Here is a 17,002-nt window from a genome sequence, read left to right as displayed (position 1 = left end):
GAATTGAAACAACCTGTTACTAAGTAATACTAACAGAAGTTGCACCTAGATGGGATTGTTTGGCAAAGGCTTCTGATCCAAACAACCCTTTGGAGATCGCAAATTTTGAGGAGTCAACGAAAGCCAGCTGAAACAGCTACACCTCATGACCACCACCTATCCTCGTAACCAGTAGTGCTATATTTTTTGCTGACCATCCTTTGCGACATTCTGTAAGCCATGGATTCGGACTCAGACTCAGGCTTGGACTTTGAGGGAACTAGTGCGCTTCCCCGCGTGAACCGATTCAAGGTGCTTCAAACTTTGTCGAGCTCGTTCTTTTGATTGACTGCGCATCTATTAGCACCAATCTTACAAGAAAAGCCTAAAGGAGGTCCATCTACCATCTGCTCTTGACCTCACGAAGTTCGATCATGACATCTCGGTGAGTTCGAGGTTGGTTCCATCGATTCACCTGGATTTCTCAAACAGGTCTAGGACAACGAATCCCACTTTTACCTAGCTCTTCAACAATGGCGTCAACTCAATCTTTCCCCAGCGTTTATTCAGTTTGCGAACAAGGTTGACTCACTCTCGATATCTATGCCCATACTCTTGCATAACTGGAAGGAGATTATTACCTTATGGAATGGTGCTTTGGATGCATCAGACAATGAAGCTTTGATAGCTCTACTTGAGTGCGCCCCTCAGCTTGACACATGATTTAATATTCTCTAACCGCATAACTACTTAGCCTCCTGAATAAGCTGGCTCACGATCTACGAACCACTCTTGCTCCGTCATATGTGGATTTGCTAGAGGTCCTCTTGCGACTTCTGCCACGACCTATATCAGCGCCCTCCCTTACAGCTCTCCTGGCGACACTGTCAGGACTATTCAGGTATCTTCTCGTACCGTCAATCAATCTTGATCTTTTGGACCAGACGTGGTCTTCTTTTCGCGCGGGTACTTCCAACCTGCAATTCTGATGTTCAACGCGCCGCAGCCGAGGTGTGGGGTTCCGTTCTCCGGCGGCTGAAGAGCGTTGCGAGGGAGAAAGCTGTGATTTTGATGGCACAGAATTTGGAAGGCGTCGAGGATGCCAGCGCGTGGATGATGATATTCGCGTGCAAAGTACGTGCGCTACTTGCTTTTAGTTGCTAATTCTAATGCGCCTGCAGTCTGTTTCACAAACCTTGCACACCAGTGCAGGATCATCAATGGCCTTTCTCATCAACTGCCACCTAACAGGTGATCGCCCCGAATTGACGTATACTCTCCTGCGGCGTGTGCTGACCGCCTTGATTCACCACTGTAATGGCCCGGAACACTTTTCGATTGTTGCCAGCCTGATCGTTGATCGCTTCTGTGCTGTGTCACAGGCTGATGACGCTAATCACCAGCATCTTCAACGTGTCATGCAAATCACGTCCGTCATCTGCGCAGTTCGTCAAGGATCGCGACTGTCCTGTATGTCGTCGTTTTTTCTCAGTCTTGCGCACCCGTTGAACTTTGCACCTTGTAGCAAACCATCTAACACAGCTTGCCTCAAGACTGGCGTCGCTACCGCTTGATGTCCCTCTGCATTCCGAGATTTTGAATTTTGCATCTTCACTCCTCACTGCTGGTGATATGTCAATGTCCACAGGGCCAGGACGTGTATTTGTCGCTCGCGCTCTTGGTGTTCCTTCATTCGGCTTGATGCTCTGCGGTGTCCTCGCGGAGCTAGGGTGGGGTGGTTGGAAGCTTGTCGGACTACCTGCCCTTCTCAAAGCAACCCCTAGTCTCCTTCAGGCGGAGCCCACCCTCACGTTACGTGTTCTCGCGTCTCTGCAACATTCCGGGAAGCTGGGCGAGGTTGATATCGTCTGGAAACGAAGCGTCGATAGCTGGATACAGACTCGCTTATCTAGCTGGGAAATTACTGACGAGTCGGTGGATGATTTGTACGACATCATGAGTCTCTCCGTATTCGTCGACTCATTGGCGCCCTTGTTGGTGCCCATCATTGAACGCGCACTGAACACGTCGACACCCGAAGCGAATTGGCAAGCATCACATGCTAATGCGGCTTGGGTGATCGGAACATGCATGCAAGCTTTGTCTCGATGCAAGTCAGCTTCCTGGGAAACGCAAGTAGATCTGTCCGCATGGACGACGAAGATCGTAGAGCATTGGTCGTGGTCTGACAAAGTGTTGATCGGTCTGGTCGCACTACTTGACACATGGTAATTCCGTGACCTTATTCTGGTTTATTCTTGCTGACACGAGATAGCCCTTCGTCTCAGTCTTTTTTAATCACTCAGTTATATTCCTGTCTGCAATCACGGCTACTTTCCCCTTCTCGACCATTGCGTTCAAATGTGTTGGGATTATTGACATCGAAGATGGTTAAATCTTCCCCCGGTGAACACGAGGCGCTGAAGCGCTGTCTGCAGGGCGACGAAGTGTCCCTTGACATGCATGGCGTGCGCGAGCGCGTTCTCCGAATAGGCAGATTATACCAGGTTGTGAGAGACGATGATTCACTTTCCGCTGATATCTGCGTTCGGTGGCTTGTTTGTATGTATGCTGTTCCATTTACGCAACACTTCGCTGATGACATATCAGCTCAACTGAAGGTCAACTTACGGCCGATATGGTCCCCAGCGTCACAAGCTCTCTCTTCTTTAGCCCAGAAGTTTGGCGATGTCGTCTGGAATATCATATTCTCGGAGCTACAACAACCCCAGGGAGCCAATCAAATTCCTGACTGGCTGACTGCTACCAAGGATGATCACAGTGACATGGATCCATGGGAAGAAGAGCGATCTTGGAGAGACCCCACCGCACATCAGGTTCGGGGTGCTGCTGTAAGTTGGCTAGATAAATTTCACCACCGCAAAATCATCATTTCAGTAAGTCTTCTATCTAGCGCTTTAACCAGTCTCTTATTAACGATGAGGCATAGGAACAAAAAGCGTCTGATCGGTTTGATCCCGTCACGTTCGAAGCTCAGATCCTCCTCACTCTCGGACAATGCACATCTCTGGCGGAAAAACATAACCGCGAGTTAGTGACATACTTCATTTCAATCGCAGGTCCGGATGCTCCATCACGATTGCCAAAATATAAGCTTCAGGCGTGGTTGACGCTGTTCAGCAAGTTTAGCAATCCAAAGGCTTTGCACTCCACAGATACTCTGCGAGAACTGTACCGCTCCCTCCTATCCCATCCCGATCGGGCACTGCAAACGGTGTCTTTATCCTGTTTGCTCGCGTATAAGTCGCCCTACCTCCAGCATCACGAGACGAAGTTAGGCTTACTCCTCGACGAAACTAAATGGAGAGACGAGTTGACATCTTTGCATATGCCATCGATAGAGATCAAGGACCGGCCCCAAGTAGTGGATATCATCGTTCGTCTGCTGTATGGCCTTATGTTGGAAAAGAAGGGTCGCTCTAGAGGCAGTGATCGCCGAGCTGCCGTGCTGACAGCACTGGCAGGATGCACAGACGAGGAGCTCCATCTTCTAGTGGATCTGATGTTGAAACCAATGCAATCGGACAGCCATGCTCACCAGGACAACCTCTTCTCGCCCCGCCCTATTTCCCCAGATATCTCGTTAAAGCAGCAGTCTGGTTACCTGACTTTGTTGGGCGACGTGCTGAAGAACCTTGGGTCAAGATTAACCGCATATTGGCCGACTCTACTCGGGACCACGCTTGATATAGTTGCTAATGCTCAGAATCATTTGTCGAATGTAACGGCAGTCGATGCGGATGAGCAGGTGGATGATGAAGCGGACGAAGAGGAGAGCGAGTCCGGAGAGGTATTGAATTCCAGAGTTTTGCGTTCTTTGAGGCAACAAGGCCTCAAGCGGCTTGCCGATTTCTTCCGCTGCCCCGTCGAATTTGACTTCACGTCCTATATCTCCGCATCATTTCCCGCTATTGTGGCTCCACGTCTGGAGTTATTGGATCAAGAAAATACTCAAGCCCCTTCCGCGCTCCTGGAATTGTTCTATGTTTGGACCAGTCAGCCAAAATATTCCGTCCATCTCGTACAACACGACTCCCGTGTACTGCCAAAGGTTCTCGACTGCCTTGTGGCGGTTAATGTCAAGCCAGCAGTGATCAACAGAGTCTTCGACATCGTGGAGCGCCTGCTGTCGTATTCCGCGGACGACAGCAAACTTTTGGATCTGCTCGTTCAGCCACATATATCGCAGTTGCTCAAGAACCTTACAACTTTGGTCGAACGCACGAAGGCCGATGCAGCACTTTCAAGTCCAATCACTCAACGCCAAATCAGCATACTTTCGGAGGTCGCTCGTTACGCTGAAGATTCTACGCAGGCCTTGACTCTTCTTGGTCTTCTCTCCCCTTTGTTGCGCAAATCCAGCAGAATCATATCTGAGAAAATCAAAGTCAAACTTCTCAGCACCCTCGGCCATATATTCCCTCTCCTGACTGAGCTGTCAAATTCCTCCTCCGTCGAATTCTCGAAGACATACGAGCTTCTTTCGCAGCTCTTTATGTCGCTTCGCTTCACCGCCTCTCGACTCGCCCTCACCTCAGCTTTCAATCAGCTCTCAGTGATTAATCCGAGCATTCAAGAACTTGCAAGCCTGCTTGAATCACTCAATGCCTGCTCGTCAAAGCGAATTGATGAACCTGACTTTAATCGTCGGCTAACCGCGTTCATGCTGCTCAACGAGCAGAAGTACGCTGCGTTATCATGCCGTGAATGGCTTCCTGTCCTTTCGAATGCCCTTTTTTCTGTGCAGGACGCCGACGAGCTGGCCATCCGCAATAACGCCGCTTTCACAATCAGACGCTTCATCGACCTTACATGCGACCCATCAAATTCAGAATTCGAAGCGCTTCTCATGCGAACTACCCTTCCGGCATTGAAAAACGCCTTGAAATCCAAGCACGAGCTTGTCCGTGCAGAGTCGCTTGGTGTTATCTCGTACGCAGTGTCAAAATGTGACAGGATCCCCTCCCTGCAGGAGATGCGTCCGCTTCTTGCTGGTGGTGACGAGGAAGCTAGTTTCTTCAGCAATATCCATCACATACAAATTCATCGTCGCACAAGAGCTTTGAGACGCCTTGCCGAGTACTGTGATGAGGGGGCCATGCGCAGTAGAACGCTAGTTGAAGTCTTCCTTCCGCTCGTTGAACATTACATTGTTCCAACAGCCTCGCTGGATCATCTCCTCGTCTCAGAAGCGATCAATTCGACTGGACGCATTGCGAAACACCTTGGGTGGAGTGCATACTCGGCCCTCGTGCACAAGTACATCCGGGCGTCAAAAGACAAGAGTGAAGGCGTCCGGGTTTATGTTCGTGCTTTGGTTGCGATCCTTGAAAACTTCCACTTTTCCGTCGAAGAAGCTGTGCAACAAGTCGATACGTCCGCAGATGACATTGCAAACGGCGATCACGAGGGGTTGGTAGAGGATTCGCCGCCCATTCCCTCGGCTGATAAACAGGATACCAAAAAAATTGCCGATGCTGTTCATACCCGCCTTCTGCCTTCACTTTTGGCTTACCTCTCTAATCGCGATGAGACAGAGGACTCCCTTCGCATTCCGATATCGATGGGCATTGCTAAGGTTGCCTTGCATCTACCCCCTGCCTCCCGAGATCTGCAAGTAGGCAGGCTCCTAACAGCCCTCAGTCAGATATTGCGTAGCAAGTCACAAGATACTCGCGACCTCGTGCGAGATACGATCTGCAGGATAGCTGTCGCACTGGGCTCCCCTTATCTAGCTGTCCTGTTGCGGGAGCTCCGTGCAGCACTCTTGCGTGGACCACAACTACACGTTCTAGCATTTGTATTCCACGCAGTGCTTACCCATGTCACATCTGCGCAGGGTAGCAATGACCCTGCCATTCAAGATCTGGATGACTGTGTCGCCGATATTGCCCATGTCTCCGCTGAAGTGATTTTCGGAGAGTCAGGAAAGGATGTGCAGCACGAAGACTTCCGGACGAAAATGCGTGAAGTACGCAGTAGCTCTTCCAAGGGACTCGATTGCTTCGGGTTGGCAGCTCGATACATTTCTCCCAAACGCATCAGTGCGCTCCTCCTGCCGTTGCGCTCTATCGTTGCAGAAACGGGTTCCTTGAAGACCCTACAGCAGGTTGACGAAGTTCTCAGACGTATTGCCAGTGGACTCAATAGCAATGCAAGGCTTACGCCTGCTGAATGTTTGGTTCTGTGCCACACCCTGATTAGTCAAAATGCCAAATTCTTGCAGGAAGCCCCCAAGCCCAAAGCGAGCAAGACTATCAAAAAAGCTGATGCTATCGTCCAGCGACAACGTCAAATCGTCACGGACACTGACCATTACACGAACAATTCTTTCCGGTGAGCCTCGTATCATGCATTCACCGTATCTTTTTCACTCATCGGGCTCCGCAGTTTTGTCGTCTTCGGTTTGGAGCTCTTCAATACTGCGTTCCGACGCTCTCGATTTGACTTTCAGGACAAGCAGATCATCAATCGTTTGGATCCGCTTGTAAAGCTCATCGGAAATGGTCTTTATTCATCCTCGGAACCAGTCCTTATCGCTTCTTTCAAGGCGTCGGCCAGCATCCTCCAGTGTCCACTCAAGTCAGTCCCATCGTCTGCACCAGTCATTGCCCGTCAAATACTCGCCATCGTCCGTTCTACTGGCAGTGTGGAGTCTGAAGTTACTCAAGCTGGTCTCAAGGCTCTGGCAAGTATACTACGAGAGTGCGAAGGCGCTCAGGTCAAAGAGAAAGATCTCCTCTTCCTGATCGAATTTGTTTCACCGTACCTCGAGGACCCCGACAGGCAGAGCACCGTTTTTGCGTTACTGAGAGCTATTGTGGCACGACGACTGATTGTGCCTGAGCTTTACGACGTTATGGCTGACGTATCCGCTATCTTGGTCACGTCACAAGCAACACAGACTCGCGAGTCTGCTCGGTCCCTTCTCCTTCAGTTTCTCCTCGACTATCCTCAAGGCTCTGGGAGACTACAAACCACCCTCAGTTTCTTCGCCCGAAATCTTTCGTATGAACATGCGTCAGGACGTTCAAGTGTTCTCGAACTTTTAGGTGCGCTTGTGAACAAGTTCGACTCTGCATTACTGGCAAAACACGCGGAGATGATCTTCGTTGCCCTTGTACTCTGTCTTGCCAACGACGAGGATAAGTCTTGCAGAGAAGCTTCTGCATCAGTCCTTCAAAGCTTGATCAAACGGTTGGGAGAGGACGAGAGAAAAGTTTTAGTTGGTCATCTGCATGCATGGACCAGTCAACAAGGGCAGGCAAAACTTAGGGCAGTTGCGGTGCAGGTATATGGACTCATCATTGGCGCTTTACAACGGGACGCTTCCCCGCATGCTGCTGCCCTGTTTGCCGATGTTCAGCAGATCTTGGACGACAGCATTCAGTCGCTGACCCTGTCAGATGACGATGGAGAAGACATGGATATTGACGTGGAATGGCAACCGCCGTACCAGGCATTGCTTGCTGTCTCGAAGCTCCTGCAGACCTTACCTGAGCATACGCTTGATGCGGTGAAAAGCATCCAGGACAAACTCGTCCCATACCTTCTTTTCCCGCACGCTTGGGTACGCTCAGCAGCTTGTCGGTTATTGGGCGTGTTCTTCGCATTTTACGGCCCCACCCCTACTCTCGAGAGTTCACACCTTACCCTCCAGTCGATGAACGACATTGCAGGAAAGCTATGCGCACAGTTGAAGAGCTCCAATCTCGACGCACCTCTTGGTCTACAGATTGTGAAGAACCTTTTCTTCGTCGGAAAACTGTTCTGCACTGTCCCCTCTTCCTCACCCTCCGGGAGTAATACCAACGACACAGCTGAGATGGACTCAGATGGTGGTGAGAGCGATGACTCCGCTGAACAACCAAAACCTACGCAAACGAGTCGAGGAAAACCCTCTCAGGATCCTCTACCTTGGCTCTTCTCCAAGCTGTCATATCAAGCTCGCTCAGCCCACATCGCACGGCGGAATCGCGGTAATACTTCTGTGAGTTCGGTTAATGCCATTTATTTGACTTTCTCTGACTTTCTGTTTCAGAATCAAAAAACTTGGTCGTTGGCTCCCTTGTCGATTCTGCGCTTCTTTGCTGCTATGGCGTCTCACATGGAGGGCACTCAGCTAGAGCGGTTCTTGCCACATATACTTACACCTGTCTATCGGATAACGGAGGACGATACAATCCGGGATGCGGGAATGGGTACGCATATCGCTTATCAAGTTGCTCATATATTCATTGCATTACAGAGGAGTTGAAAGTTACGGCCACCGAACTTCTCGACTTGCTTCAGAACAAAGTTGGCACGACGGTTTTTGCCAATACGTACAACCGTATCAGGCAGGGAGCATCCAGCATCCAGCAGGAAAGACGAGTGGCGCGGGCCACGAAGGTGGGTTGGGTTCTATTCATCTTGCACTTGGTACTCATTACTCCGAGCAGGCGACCACCAACCCAGAAGCTGCTGCCAAACGCAAACTAGCTCGAAATGCAGGCAAGAAGGAGAGCCGGAAGAGAAAGAACCGTGCCTTTGCGTAAGTGTTACAAAGTGCTGTTTATTCACAGACTAAGTCGGATGTCAATTTACAGCGACAGTAGAGGGAGGCTAAAGAGACAAAAGAAGGAGAGTAGCATCGACGCCATTCATCCGAGTCATCAATAATCTATCATAGATTCCTTACATTTGTTGTTTATAACACTCAATTGAGTTGCTTGTTCTTTCTTTCTACCTGCTCTTGGAAGCCAGGAGCCGCAGTTTACGTCGGTAACATAGAATGAGATCAGCCTGGACATTGCTCAGACATAAAAGGGAGTTCCCCTGTGAGATACCTAGTACTGTTATATCGTTTCTATGAGCACGGGTAGTCTGACATGCTCCACCCATCGTATGCGCTATATTCTGTGCTCGATTATTGAGTTTCATGTACCCGATTATCGATTATTCCCGAATCCCTATTGAACTCGATTTATGTGTTCAGGTTCCTCTAAATCACAGTAGATCTCGTATCATCCCAGGAAGTAGAAACCAGCCAGATCAGAAGCAGTAATTAACCAGCGTGTCCGGTAGTTCTTGTTCATCTGCAAGCCTGTCATCGCCGAGTGTTGCACATCCGCGAAGGGTGATTTCGGCTGCTAATAGTGGGTGATCCTGAGGCGCATGCGTATAGAATATGGCGGTGGAGTGTCCATTCGCACTCTGGCAGCGGATGTGGATGTTTGAATAGTAAGTCCTTGATGTCGATGCTGGCAGGTCAGCTGTAGCAAGCTACAAGGCATTCCAAATATATATACCTGAGTTGTGCGTGCGTAATACTTCCCTGAATATAAACATATGATATGGTAGTAGCCTCAGTCTCTGTACATGATGGTAGAGAAACGAGTGTGCACGTGGGCAGAACAACAGTTGTACACCAAATTTACGTACGGCGTTGGCGCCAATCTGCTTGCCCACTGACCACTATCGCACCAGTTGACAACACACCATGGTGAGAGCAGAGCGAAAATATATCGACCTCATGAGGCAAACTACCTCAGGGCTCTTTGGTAACTGGGATCCAGAGAGCCCAATCAAGGTCAGCGACATCGCGTTGACGTAGAATGGGCACGCTGATTGAGTGGCGCAGGTCGGATCGTATGGCCGTTTCGACCTTGATACGACACGATTCACTGTCCTCGGCAACATCTATGATCCAGAATTCCAAGTCTTACTCGATGCTGTCGATGGGAGGTTCAAGATGTCGGATTATCCGCCAGAGTTGGATCCAGTAGAACAGGATATGATTATCACCTCCACGGGTGCTAGGAAGCAACCCTTTGATCCAGGGGCAGATGCGTGAGTGTAACTGAGAGGATCTTGTTGGATTATTGTCCTGACTGTCTGCTAGCAAGAAAGAGAACTTCAGGAAAGCTTCATTCAAGATGAGTTTCAGGCACCTCCCTGGCAAGCGAAGTACTGTGCTTGTCGTGCACAAGCCCCGTCTGTATCACGTTCCGCGTAATAAAGTGCTCGAGGTGCTATACAGAATACCAGAACTCAATGGTCTATTCATCATTCCATCGGTCTACAAGTGCCGCGCATGGTCTATCTATCTGTCAAGTAAAGGTATGTTCTTTCTGTTCCAATCCATGACTCGTGCTCATGTCTATGATCAAGTCGAAGAGATTGTATCTGTGGCACTTCTTCCGTCGAAGGTTGGCTTCGACCTTGAATGGTGGTCCAACTCGGACTCGGACTTCCTCCGCCAGGGCACCGACAAGGATGGCTTCGCTTCACCACTCTTCACCGCAAAACAAAAGCTCCCGTTGATCCGACGTTATATGCGCGGTATGCCCGTACCAGACCCTGAACCAGGCGATAAATTGTATGTTACCCCTGTAGCATTTGACAAGTTGATCACGCTTACTGATTCGCAACATAGCTGGATAGATGGATGTCCAGGTTGGGAGCCCGTTGATGAGGATGGTTATGATGATCCTATATGGGAAGAGGTAATTGTCAATTTCTCCTCAGTTTCGGGAAGCCTCGCTCATTGTTATTCCCGCAGGATTACGAGCCGCCTGTGGCGAGAGTGTGGCGACGCATCATGTGTAAATCTACGGCGCGGTGGTGAATACTTTTACTACCTTATCTTCTTTGTGATGCTTTGTGTATTGTAGTATGTAGTACGGACAGTATCACGGATTATGTAGGCAGACCAACTTGGATAAGTATACAGGTCAAGCTGAAAGTGTCATAATGACTCTGAATTCTCCTCCTTGAACAAAGAACTCGGATGTGACGTCAGAGTTGCCTGTAGCGGCGGAATTTCTTCAAAATCTAGATCACCAACAGAACAAATTGGCAAATATTATAAGCTGCTTCACCTCGATGAGTCGGTCCTGTTTACTACCTATAATTACATCACATCCATCTTCCACTAACCCCCCTGCCCTGCAACCTCACTGGCAAGCGCTCATCCTCAACTAAAAGTTGGCCTGCAACCAAATCTAGTCCGTAACTCTCACGAATTTGTCGACATCCAAGACTAAAATTTGGAAATACATCAAGGTGTGTACACACCCTCAACTTCAACCACACAGCTAACAAAAAACGACTGGCAGAACGTATTTCGCCTCTTCAAGACGCCCTCCGTTAATTCAGTACAACCTTATTCGAGCTCGCCCAAACCAAATACGGTGCGTCCCCTATCTCCACTTGAGTCGTTCTTCAATCGAGTTGCCCTCCCACAACGCACTCTGCTAAAACTATGCTAATCCAAGACGCCAAAATTTCCAACGTCACTGGCGCCTATGGTGCTGCCCCTGGTATCACGTTCAATCGCTTTGTGTGGTTATCAAGCAGCTGAGCGGAGCGCTCCAGGGTCTCGTATTTATCATCAGTTTATGTAGACTGTTTTGAAGTGGTCGTTTGGGATGGGATCAGGAGAGGAAGGGGGGGAATGTTCAAAGCTTGTAGTTAGTCGGCGACAGCAACGAAATAATGTATGTGAGATATCTGCCTTCTTGTTCTCGTACCGCCGCCAATAATATTGGAATATGCTCTGACGCAAGTCTGCCGCAATTAACATCTCATCCATCCTGCCCCCGCCGCTTTTTCTCGTGTCTGTCCACTTCCTTTCATTCCTCGCTTGCCAATATCGAGCTTATTGTAATCTTTTGCAACTGGTCATTTCAGAGATATCCTATTTCAGTCGGGTGGCAAGTTGTTATACTTGTGCAGGCGGTCAGATGAGCACTGCAATTAAGTCGGCGGAAGACAGTCATATGAAGCTAGTCTGCCCTAACCAGAGCAATCTCGGAGCTCGGAAGGAAGATGCCAATTATCACTTCCATTATTGTGGCTCGGGCGCTCAAAGAGTTCACACACTGTTACCTTTCTCCATCATGGACTCGCACTCGGATCCTTCAAAGTTGAGACGGAAATTCAAGCGTTTCCGAATCCTCATCATAGGAAGAGCGAATGCAGGGAAAACCACCATCCTCCAGAGGGTTTGCAAGACACGGGAGAACCCAGAAATATATAACAGCCACGGGAGAAAGGTGCGAAACGTGACACTAGTGTACTAGGACTGATTGACCGATGAACATCGAAAATCAGATCGATCCCGCTGTGTTGACGGCATCCAGAGAGGTAGGGTGTGTTCTTGATGGTTGGTAACATCGCTTGACGAGTTCTCAGCGCGGAGTGCACGATATCGAGAACGAAATGGTGTTTCGAAACAACCCAGGATTCGTCTTTCACGATTCACGCGGGTTTGAGGCAGGAGGACAATCCGAATTCGACAAGGTGAAGGCTTTTATCGCAAGGCGTTCTAAGGAGAGAAATTTGAATGAACGAATCCATGTCATATGGTGCTTGATCTTTTTTTTTCGTGTGCGCTATCTCACATCTTTGGCATAGGTACTGCATTCCGATGGATGAGGATGGCAGGTCTTTCACGGAAGCGGAAGCCAAGTTTTTCTCTCAGTGTGACACTGGAAGCAGTAAGTCTTTGTATCTGCTGTCGTGTATCGTTGACTCATGCGCAATCTTTAGTTGCAGTAATAGTACTGTTCACTAAATTTGACGCTCTCTACGACGATGAATTTGCAGAGCTAATAAGTAAGGGAGTATCGAGAACAGATGCTGAAGCGCTGGCCCCGCAGCATGCCAAGGAAGCATTTGCCAATGGGCAACAACTAAAGCTTTTGTACAACCGCAAGGGCAACCAACGTCCTCCAAGATGTCACATATGTCTACCTGGTAAGTCGATCAATTCTTAAGCTGCCAATCAATTTGCTGCTTATCTTGGCTCTCGTCCATTTAGATATGGACAAGGATGATGCAGACTGTAGACCACTTATCGAACGCACGGCTGAAACCCTGGATGATGATACGCTCAAACAGATGTTTGTCTCGACTCAGCGGACCAGCTTGGAGATGTGCATGAGATATGCAGTCGAAAGGTAACTTGTCACACATCACTTATCTATGACGAGAGATAACTCACTGTGTATTGAGGTCACTTGCACAGCATCTTGATGCCACCCAGGCCATCTCATCGCGCATATTTGGGAAATCTGAGTCCGATCGCGAGATTGTAAACGATTTGGGGGCATGGTTTCCGCAAACTGCAGTGAGATCATAGAAATTTTCGAAAATTCCTCTCATTCATATTTGACGGTTACTTGTAGGTAGTGCGTCTGGTCACATTTCTGCCAGCATGCTGACCTAAGGCTTGGGCATTGCTGACCCGTTGACAGGACGTGAGTAGGTTGATCCTCTGTCGAGCTCGAGGCTCGCTGACCGAACGCGTCCCTGATCCCTTGACAGGCTGTGAGTGTGTTGATCCTCCGTCGAGCTCGAGGCTCGCTGACCGAACGCGTCCCTGATCCCTTGACAGGCTGTGAGTGTGTTGATCCTCCGTCGAGCTCGAGGCTCGCTGACCGAACGCGTCCCTGATTCCTTGGCAGTATGTGAGTGTGTTGATCCTCCGTCGAGCTCGAGCCTCGCTGACCGAACGCGTCCCTGATCCCTTGACAGGATGTGAGTGTGTTGATCCTGTGTGGAGCTCGAGCCTCGCTGACCGAACGCGTCCCTGATCCCTTGACAGAATGTGAGTGTGTTGATCCTGTGTCGAGCTCGAGCCTCGCTGACCGAACGCGTCCCTGATCCCTTGACAGTGGGTGAGTTTGTTGATCCTGTGTCGAGCTCGAGCCTCGCTGACCGAACGCGTCCCTGATCCCTTGGCAGTATGTGAGTGTGTTGATCCTGTGTCGAGCTCGAGCCTCGCTGACCGAACGCGTCCCTGATCCCTTGACAGCTTGTGAGTGTGTTGATCCTGTGTCGAGCTCGAGCCTCGCTGACCGAACGCGTCCCTGATCCCTTGACAGGCTGTGAGTGTGTTGATCCTGTGTCGAGCTCGAGCCTCGCTGACCGAACGCTTCCCTGATCCCTTGACAGCTTGTGAGCGTGTTGATCCTGTGTCGAGCTCGAGCCTCGCTGACCGAACGCTTCCCTGATCCCTTGGCAGTATGTGAGTGTGTTGATCCTGTGTTGAGCTCGAGGCTCGCTGACCGAACGCGTCCCTGATCCCTTGACAGGATGTGAGTGTGTTGATCCTGTGTCGAGCTCGAGCCTCGCTGACCGAACGCGTCCCTGATCCCTTGACAGACTGTGAGTGTGTTGATCCTGTGTCGAGCTCGAGCCTCGCTGACCGAACGCGTCCCTGATCCCTTGACAGAAAGTGAGTGTGTTGATCCTCCGTCGAGCTCCAGCACTGATATGTTAATAATGACAGGATGCAAGTAGACTTATCCTTGACCATTTCCGCCTTTTGATCATGATTTATCAGGTTTACCGCCCCGAAGACGAGGAGATGTGGTCCACGTTACGACTTTTGGCATGTCCCATTGCTCACAGCTCGTCCACATAATCCTCATCTCAAAGGTTTGTTAGCCCTCTGAGTCGTCAACATTGGAGCAAATTATGCAGCTTGGTTCTGGTGAGATTTTAAGCCACATTGCAATGAGTCTGCTGATTATTGATCTTAAGCTGCTGTTATTATCTTCGAAAACGTTTTTTATCTTCTGAACCAGCCTCAAGAGGAGCGGGAGCCCATTCACCCTGTTCGTGTCGTTCTCCAGCAATACATGGCGTCCCCCAATGCGGCTGCCGTCAGGATAGCTCTGAACTCTGCCATTCATACATATGAAGCAGGCTTCTCTCGGTGGATACCAGGGTCGGCCAAACGCTCTCAGAAGAAGGCAGACTTGATCAAGACAATTACTGAAGTTGTTTTGCAGCACCGTCTGCGTATGTGATATCTGGTGCAGTTGTCGCAGTCCCACTGATATATCCGTATTCAGCAATACCTGGAGTCCAAGCAATATGACGATATTGAGCTCAGCGAATTGCGGTTTCTGGATTGGCTGATGGCATTCCGCGGAGGTGGTCAAGGAGTTGGAACTGTATGAAACATTGTATGATTAAGTAATTGGCGGTTGTTTCGTATTATGGTGGACGCGCGTGTGATGGACAACATCCTACTTATTTCGTACGATGTTGTAACTTTCTTCAAAGACAAGAACTGTATATTTCTATACAAATTCTTTCGGGTTGGCTGGATGGGCTGCGGCGCTGACGCACAGCGACGTGATAGGTGTGCTTTCACGTTGTACGTCCCTAGTATTACGCCATGGTTGAATCGATCGACAGTGACATTGATACAAAATATGTCAAAGTACATTCTCAGCGTTAACTGGCGCACTGTCAGTACATCTCTGACCGACTCTCGATACTGATAGAAAGTTAGCACATAAATAGGGATCAAGTTAAAAGCCGACATTTACCATCGAGAACCAACGCCGGGAGGTTACAAAGGACATGACGTGTCAAACTTCAAACTTCATAAGCCTGAGGTGAGCGAGTTTGCTTTTGGAATGTCACCCACTTACAGCTATTGAGCAGGACATTATCTAATATCTCCATCACTACCATCAAAGGACATGATCATTTTCAACCGAGATCAGAAGTGTCGATTTTGCCAAGTGGTGAGCAGTGCGAGAGGTGCTGAGCAAGTTAAAAGTGTCATAACGACTCTGAGTTCCTCCTTGAACAAAGGACTCGGATGTGACGCCAGAGTTGCCTGTAGCGTCGGCTTGTTACAAGCCACATGTAGGAGGACAGATTTATACCTTCATGGGATGCGGACAAGCTATTACATCATAGATGAAAGCGGCCTTTCAATTCCGTCAAAATCTAGATCACCAACAGAATCTGCAGATTGGCAAATATTACAAGCTGGAGTCAGTGTCGGTCCTTCTTCCACTAACCCCTGCCCTGCAACCTAGCTAAAGCGCTCATCCTCAACGTCTGCAACCAAATCTAGTCCATTGTCGACATCTACAACTAAAATTTGGAAATACATCTTACATGCACCCTCAGCTTCAACCACACAACCAACCTAAAAAAACGACTGGCAGAACGTATTTCGCCACTTCAAGACGCCCTCCGTTAATTCGGTACAACCTTATTCGAGCTCGCCCAAACCAAATACGGTGCGTCCCCTATCTTCACTTGAGTCGTTCTTCAATCGAGTTGCCCTCCTACAACTCACTCTGTTAAAAACTATGCTAATCCAAGACGCCAAAGTTTCCAACGTCACTAATGCCTATGGTGCTGCCCCTGGTATTACATTCAATCGCTTCATTTGCATTTGTGTGGTTATCAAGCAGCTGAGCGGAGCGCTACAGGGTCTCGTATTTATTACGTAGACTGCTTTGAAGTGGTCGTTTTGGGATGGGAGCAGGAGAGGAAGGGAGGGTTAATGCGTAAAGAAGCTTGTAGTTTGTCGGTGACAGCAACAAAATTATGAAATATCTGCCTTCTAGTTCTTGTACCACAGCCAATAGTAATATTGGAATATGCTCAAACGCAAGTCTGCCATAATTACCATCTCATCTTTCCCGGCCCCGCCCGCTTTCTTTCGTGTCTGTCCACTTCCTTTCATTCCTCGCTTGCCAATACCGGGCTTATCGTAAGTTAATAACCTTTTGAAACTGGCCATTTCAGAGATATCCTATTTCAGTCGGGTGACAAGTTGTTATACTTGCGCAGGCGGTCAGATAAGTACTGCAATCAAGTCGGCGGAAGACAGTCATATGAAGCTAGTCTGCCCTAACCAGAGCAATCTCGGAGCTCGGAAGGAAGATATTCCTTATCACTTACATTATCGTGGCTCGGGCGCTCAAAGAGTTCACACACTGTTACCCTTCCTATATCATGCATCCTTCAGAGTTGAGACAGAAAATCAAGCGTTTCCGAATCCTCATCATAGGAAGAGCAAATGCAGGAAAAACCACCATCCTCCAGAGGGTTTGCAAGACACGAGAGAACCCAGAAATATATAACAGCCACGGGAGAAAGGTGCAGTCCATGACACCAGTAGTGACTAGGATGATGATGATTGACCGATGGACATTGGAAATCAGATCGATCTCGCTGTGTTGATGGCATCTAGAGA

General features: G+C 49.1%; 5 protein-coding genes across 5 annotated transcripts; 4 read left to right on the top strand and 1 right to left on the bottom strand.

The window, feature by feature from the left end:
- Window positions 1-70: 70 nt before the first annotated feature.
- On the top strand, window positions 71-687 carry DFJ58DRAFT_870204 (uncharacterized protein; the record flags this gene model as incomplete). The annotated part of the gene is made up of 3 exons (XM_041394288.1): window positions 71-291; window positions 344-424; window positions 478-687. Coding segments are annotated over exons 1-3 (363 nt in total), but the record flags the coding sequence as incomplete, so codon positions are not given.
- On the top strand, window positions 624-8,693 carry DFJ58DRAFT_230313 (armadillo-type protein). Its single transcript, XM_041379362.1, has 12 exons — window positions 624-677; window positions 734-1,113; window positions 1,161-1,449; window positions 1,505-2,207; window positions 2,255-2,541; window positions 2,590-2,876; window positions 2,930-6,336; window positions 6,391-7,990; window positions 8,042-8,201; window positions 8,249-8,391; window positions 8,442-8,533; window positions 8,589-8,693. The coding sequence occupies exons 2-12, from the start codon at window positions 1,051-1,053 to the stop codon at window positions 8,659-8,661; spliced, it is 7,104 nt and encodes a 2,367-aa protein (XP_041235902.1). The 5' UTR covers window positions 624-677; window positions 734-1,050; the 3' UTR covers window positions 8,662-8,693.
- Window positions 8,694-9,415: 722 nt separating this feature from the next.
- Window positions 9,416-10,766, top strand: DFJ58DRAFT_822819 (uncharacterized protein). The gene is made up of 6 exons (XM_041392077.1): window positions 9,416-9,571; window positions 9,623-9,831; window positions 9,884-10,101; window positions 10,153-10,360; window positions 10,418-10,487; window positions 10,544-10,766. The coding sequence occupies exons 1-6, from the start codon at window positions 9,482-9,484 to the stop codon at window positions 10,607-10,609; spliced, it is 861 nt and encodes a 286-aa protein (XP_041235901.1). The 5' UTR covers window positions 9,416-9,481; the 3' UTR covers window positions 10,610-10,766.
- A 522-nt stretch (window positions 10,767-11,288) lies between these two features.
- DFJ58DRAFT_822818 (uncharacterized protein) lies at window positions 11,289-12,477 on the top strand (the record flags this gene model as incomplete). The annotated part of the gene is made up of 5 exons (XM_041392076.1): window positions 11,289-11,303; window positions 11,910-12,058; window positions 12,171-12,207; window positions 12,263-12,350; window positions 12,400-12,477. The coding sequence occupies 4 exons, from the start codon at window positions 11,289-11,291 to the stop codon at window positions 12,287-12,289; spliced, it is 228 nt and encodes a 75-aa protein (XP_041235900.1). The 3' UTR covers window positions 12,290-12,350; window positions 12,400-12,477.
- A 597-nt stretch (window positions 12,478-13,074) lies between these two features.
- On the bottom strand, window positions 13,075-14,486 carry DFJ58DRAFT_230028 (uncharacterized protein). The gene is made up of 3 exons (XM_041379360.1): window positions 14,323-14,486; window positions 13,525-14,014; window positions 13,075-13,244 (listed from the first exon to the last, which is right to left on the bottom strand). Exons 1-3 carry the CDS (start codon window positions 14,418-14,420, stop codon window positions 13,146-13,148), a joined length of 687 nt encoding a protein of 228 aa, XP_041235899.1. The 5' UTR covers window positions 14,421-14,486; the 3' UTR covers window positions 13,075-13,145.
- Between the last annotated feature and the right edge of the window lie 2,516 nt (window positions 14,487-17,002).

This window comes from Suillus subalutaceus (genome assembly GCF_016647625.1).
Source record: "Suillus subalutaceus strain FC151 chromosome Unknown DFJ58scaffold_257, whole genome shotgun sequence".
Taxonomy (NCBI): Eukaryota; Fungi; Basidiomycota; class Agaricomycetes; order Boletales; family Suillaceae; genus Suillus; species Suillus subalutaceus.
Note: the sequence above shows the minus strand (reverse complement) of the source record. Positions and strands in the feature narration are given on the sequence as shown.

What these genes read in the sequence shown, in the direction of transcription:
- DFJ58DRAFT_822819 (XM_041392077.1), top strand. Translation starts at nt 9,482, where the DNA reads ATGGTGAGAGCAGAGCGAAAATATATCGACCTCATGAGGCAAACTACC. An exon ending in CCTGAACCAGGCGATAAATT is followed by an intron (nt 10,361 to 10,417) that starts GTATGTTACCCC and finishes TTCGCAACATAG; the next exon opens with CTGGATAGATGGATGTCCAG. An exon ending in ATGATCCTATATGGGAAGAG is followed by an intron (nt 10,488 to 10,543) that starts GTAATTGTCAAT and finishes TTATTCCCGCAG; the next exon opens with GATTACGAGCCGCCTGTGGC.
- DFJ58DRAFT_230313 (XM_041379362.1), top strand. Translation starts at nt 1,051, where the DNA reads ATGGCACAGAATTTGGAAGGCGTCGAGGATGCCAGCGCGTGGATGATG. An exon ending in ACCGCAAAATCATCATTTCA is followed by an intron (nt 2,877 to 2,929) that starts GTAAGTCTTCTA and finishes GATGAGGCATAG; the next exon opens with GAACAAAAAGCGTCTGATCG. An exon ending in GAGTGGCGCGGGCCACGAAG is followed by an intron (nt 8,392 to 8,441) that starts GTGGGTTGGGTT and finishes TACTCCGAGCAG; the next exon opens with GCGACCACCAACCCAGAAGC.
- DFJ58DRAFT_230028 (XM_041379360.1), bottom strand. Translation starts at nt 14,420, where the DNA reads ATGAGGATTATGTGGACGAGCTGTGAGCAATGGGACATGCCAAAAGTC. An exon ending in GGCGGTAAACCTGATAAATC is followed by an intron (nt 14,015 to 14,322) that starts ATGATCAAAAGG and finishes CAACACACTCAC; the next exon opens with ATACTGCCAAGGGATCAGGG. An exon ending in CACAGGATCAACACACTCAC is followed by an intron (nt 13,245 to 13,524) that starts ATCCTGTCAAGG and finishes CAACCTACTCAC; the next exon opens with GTCCTGTCAACGGGTCAGCA.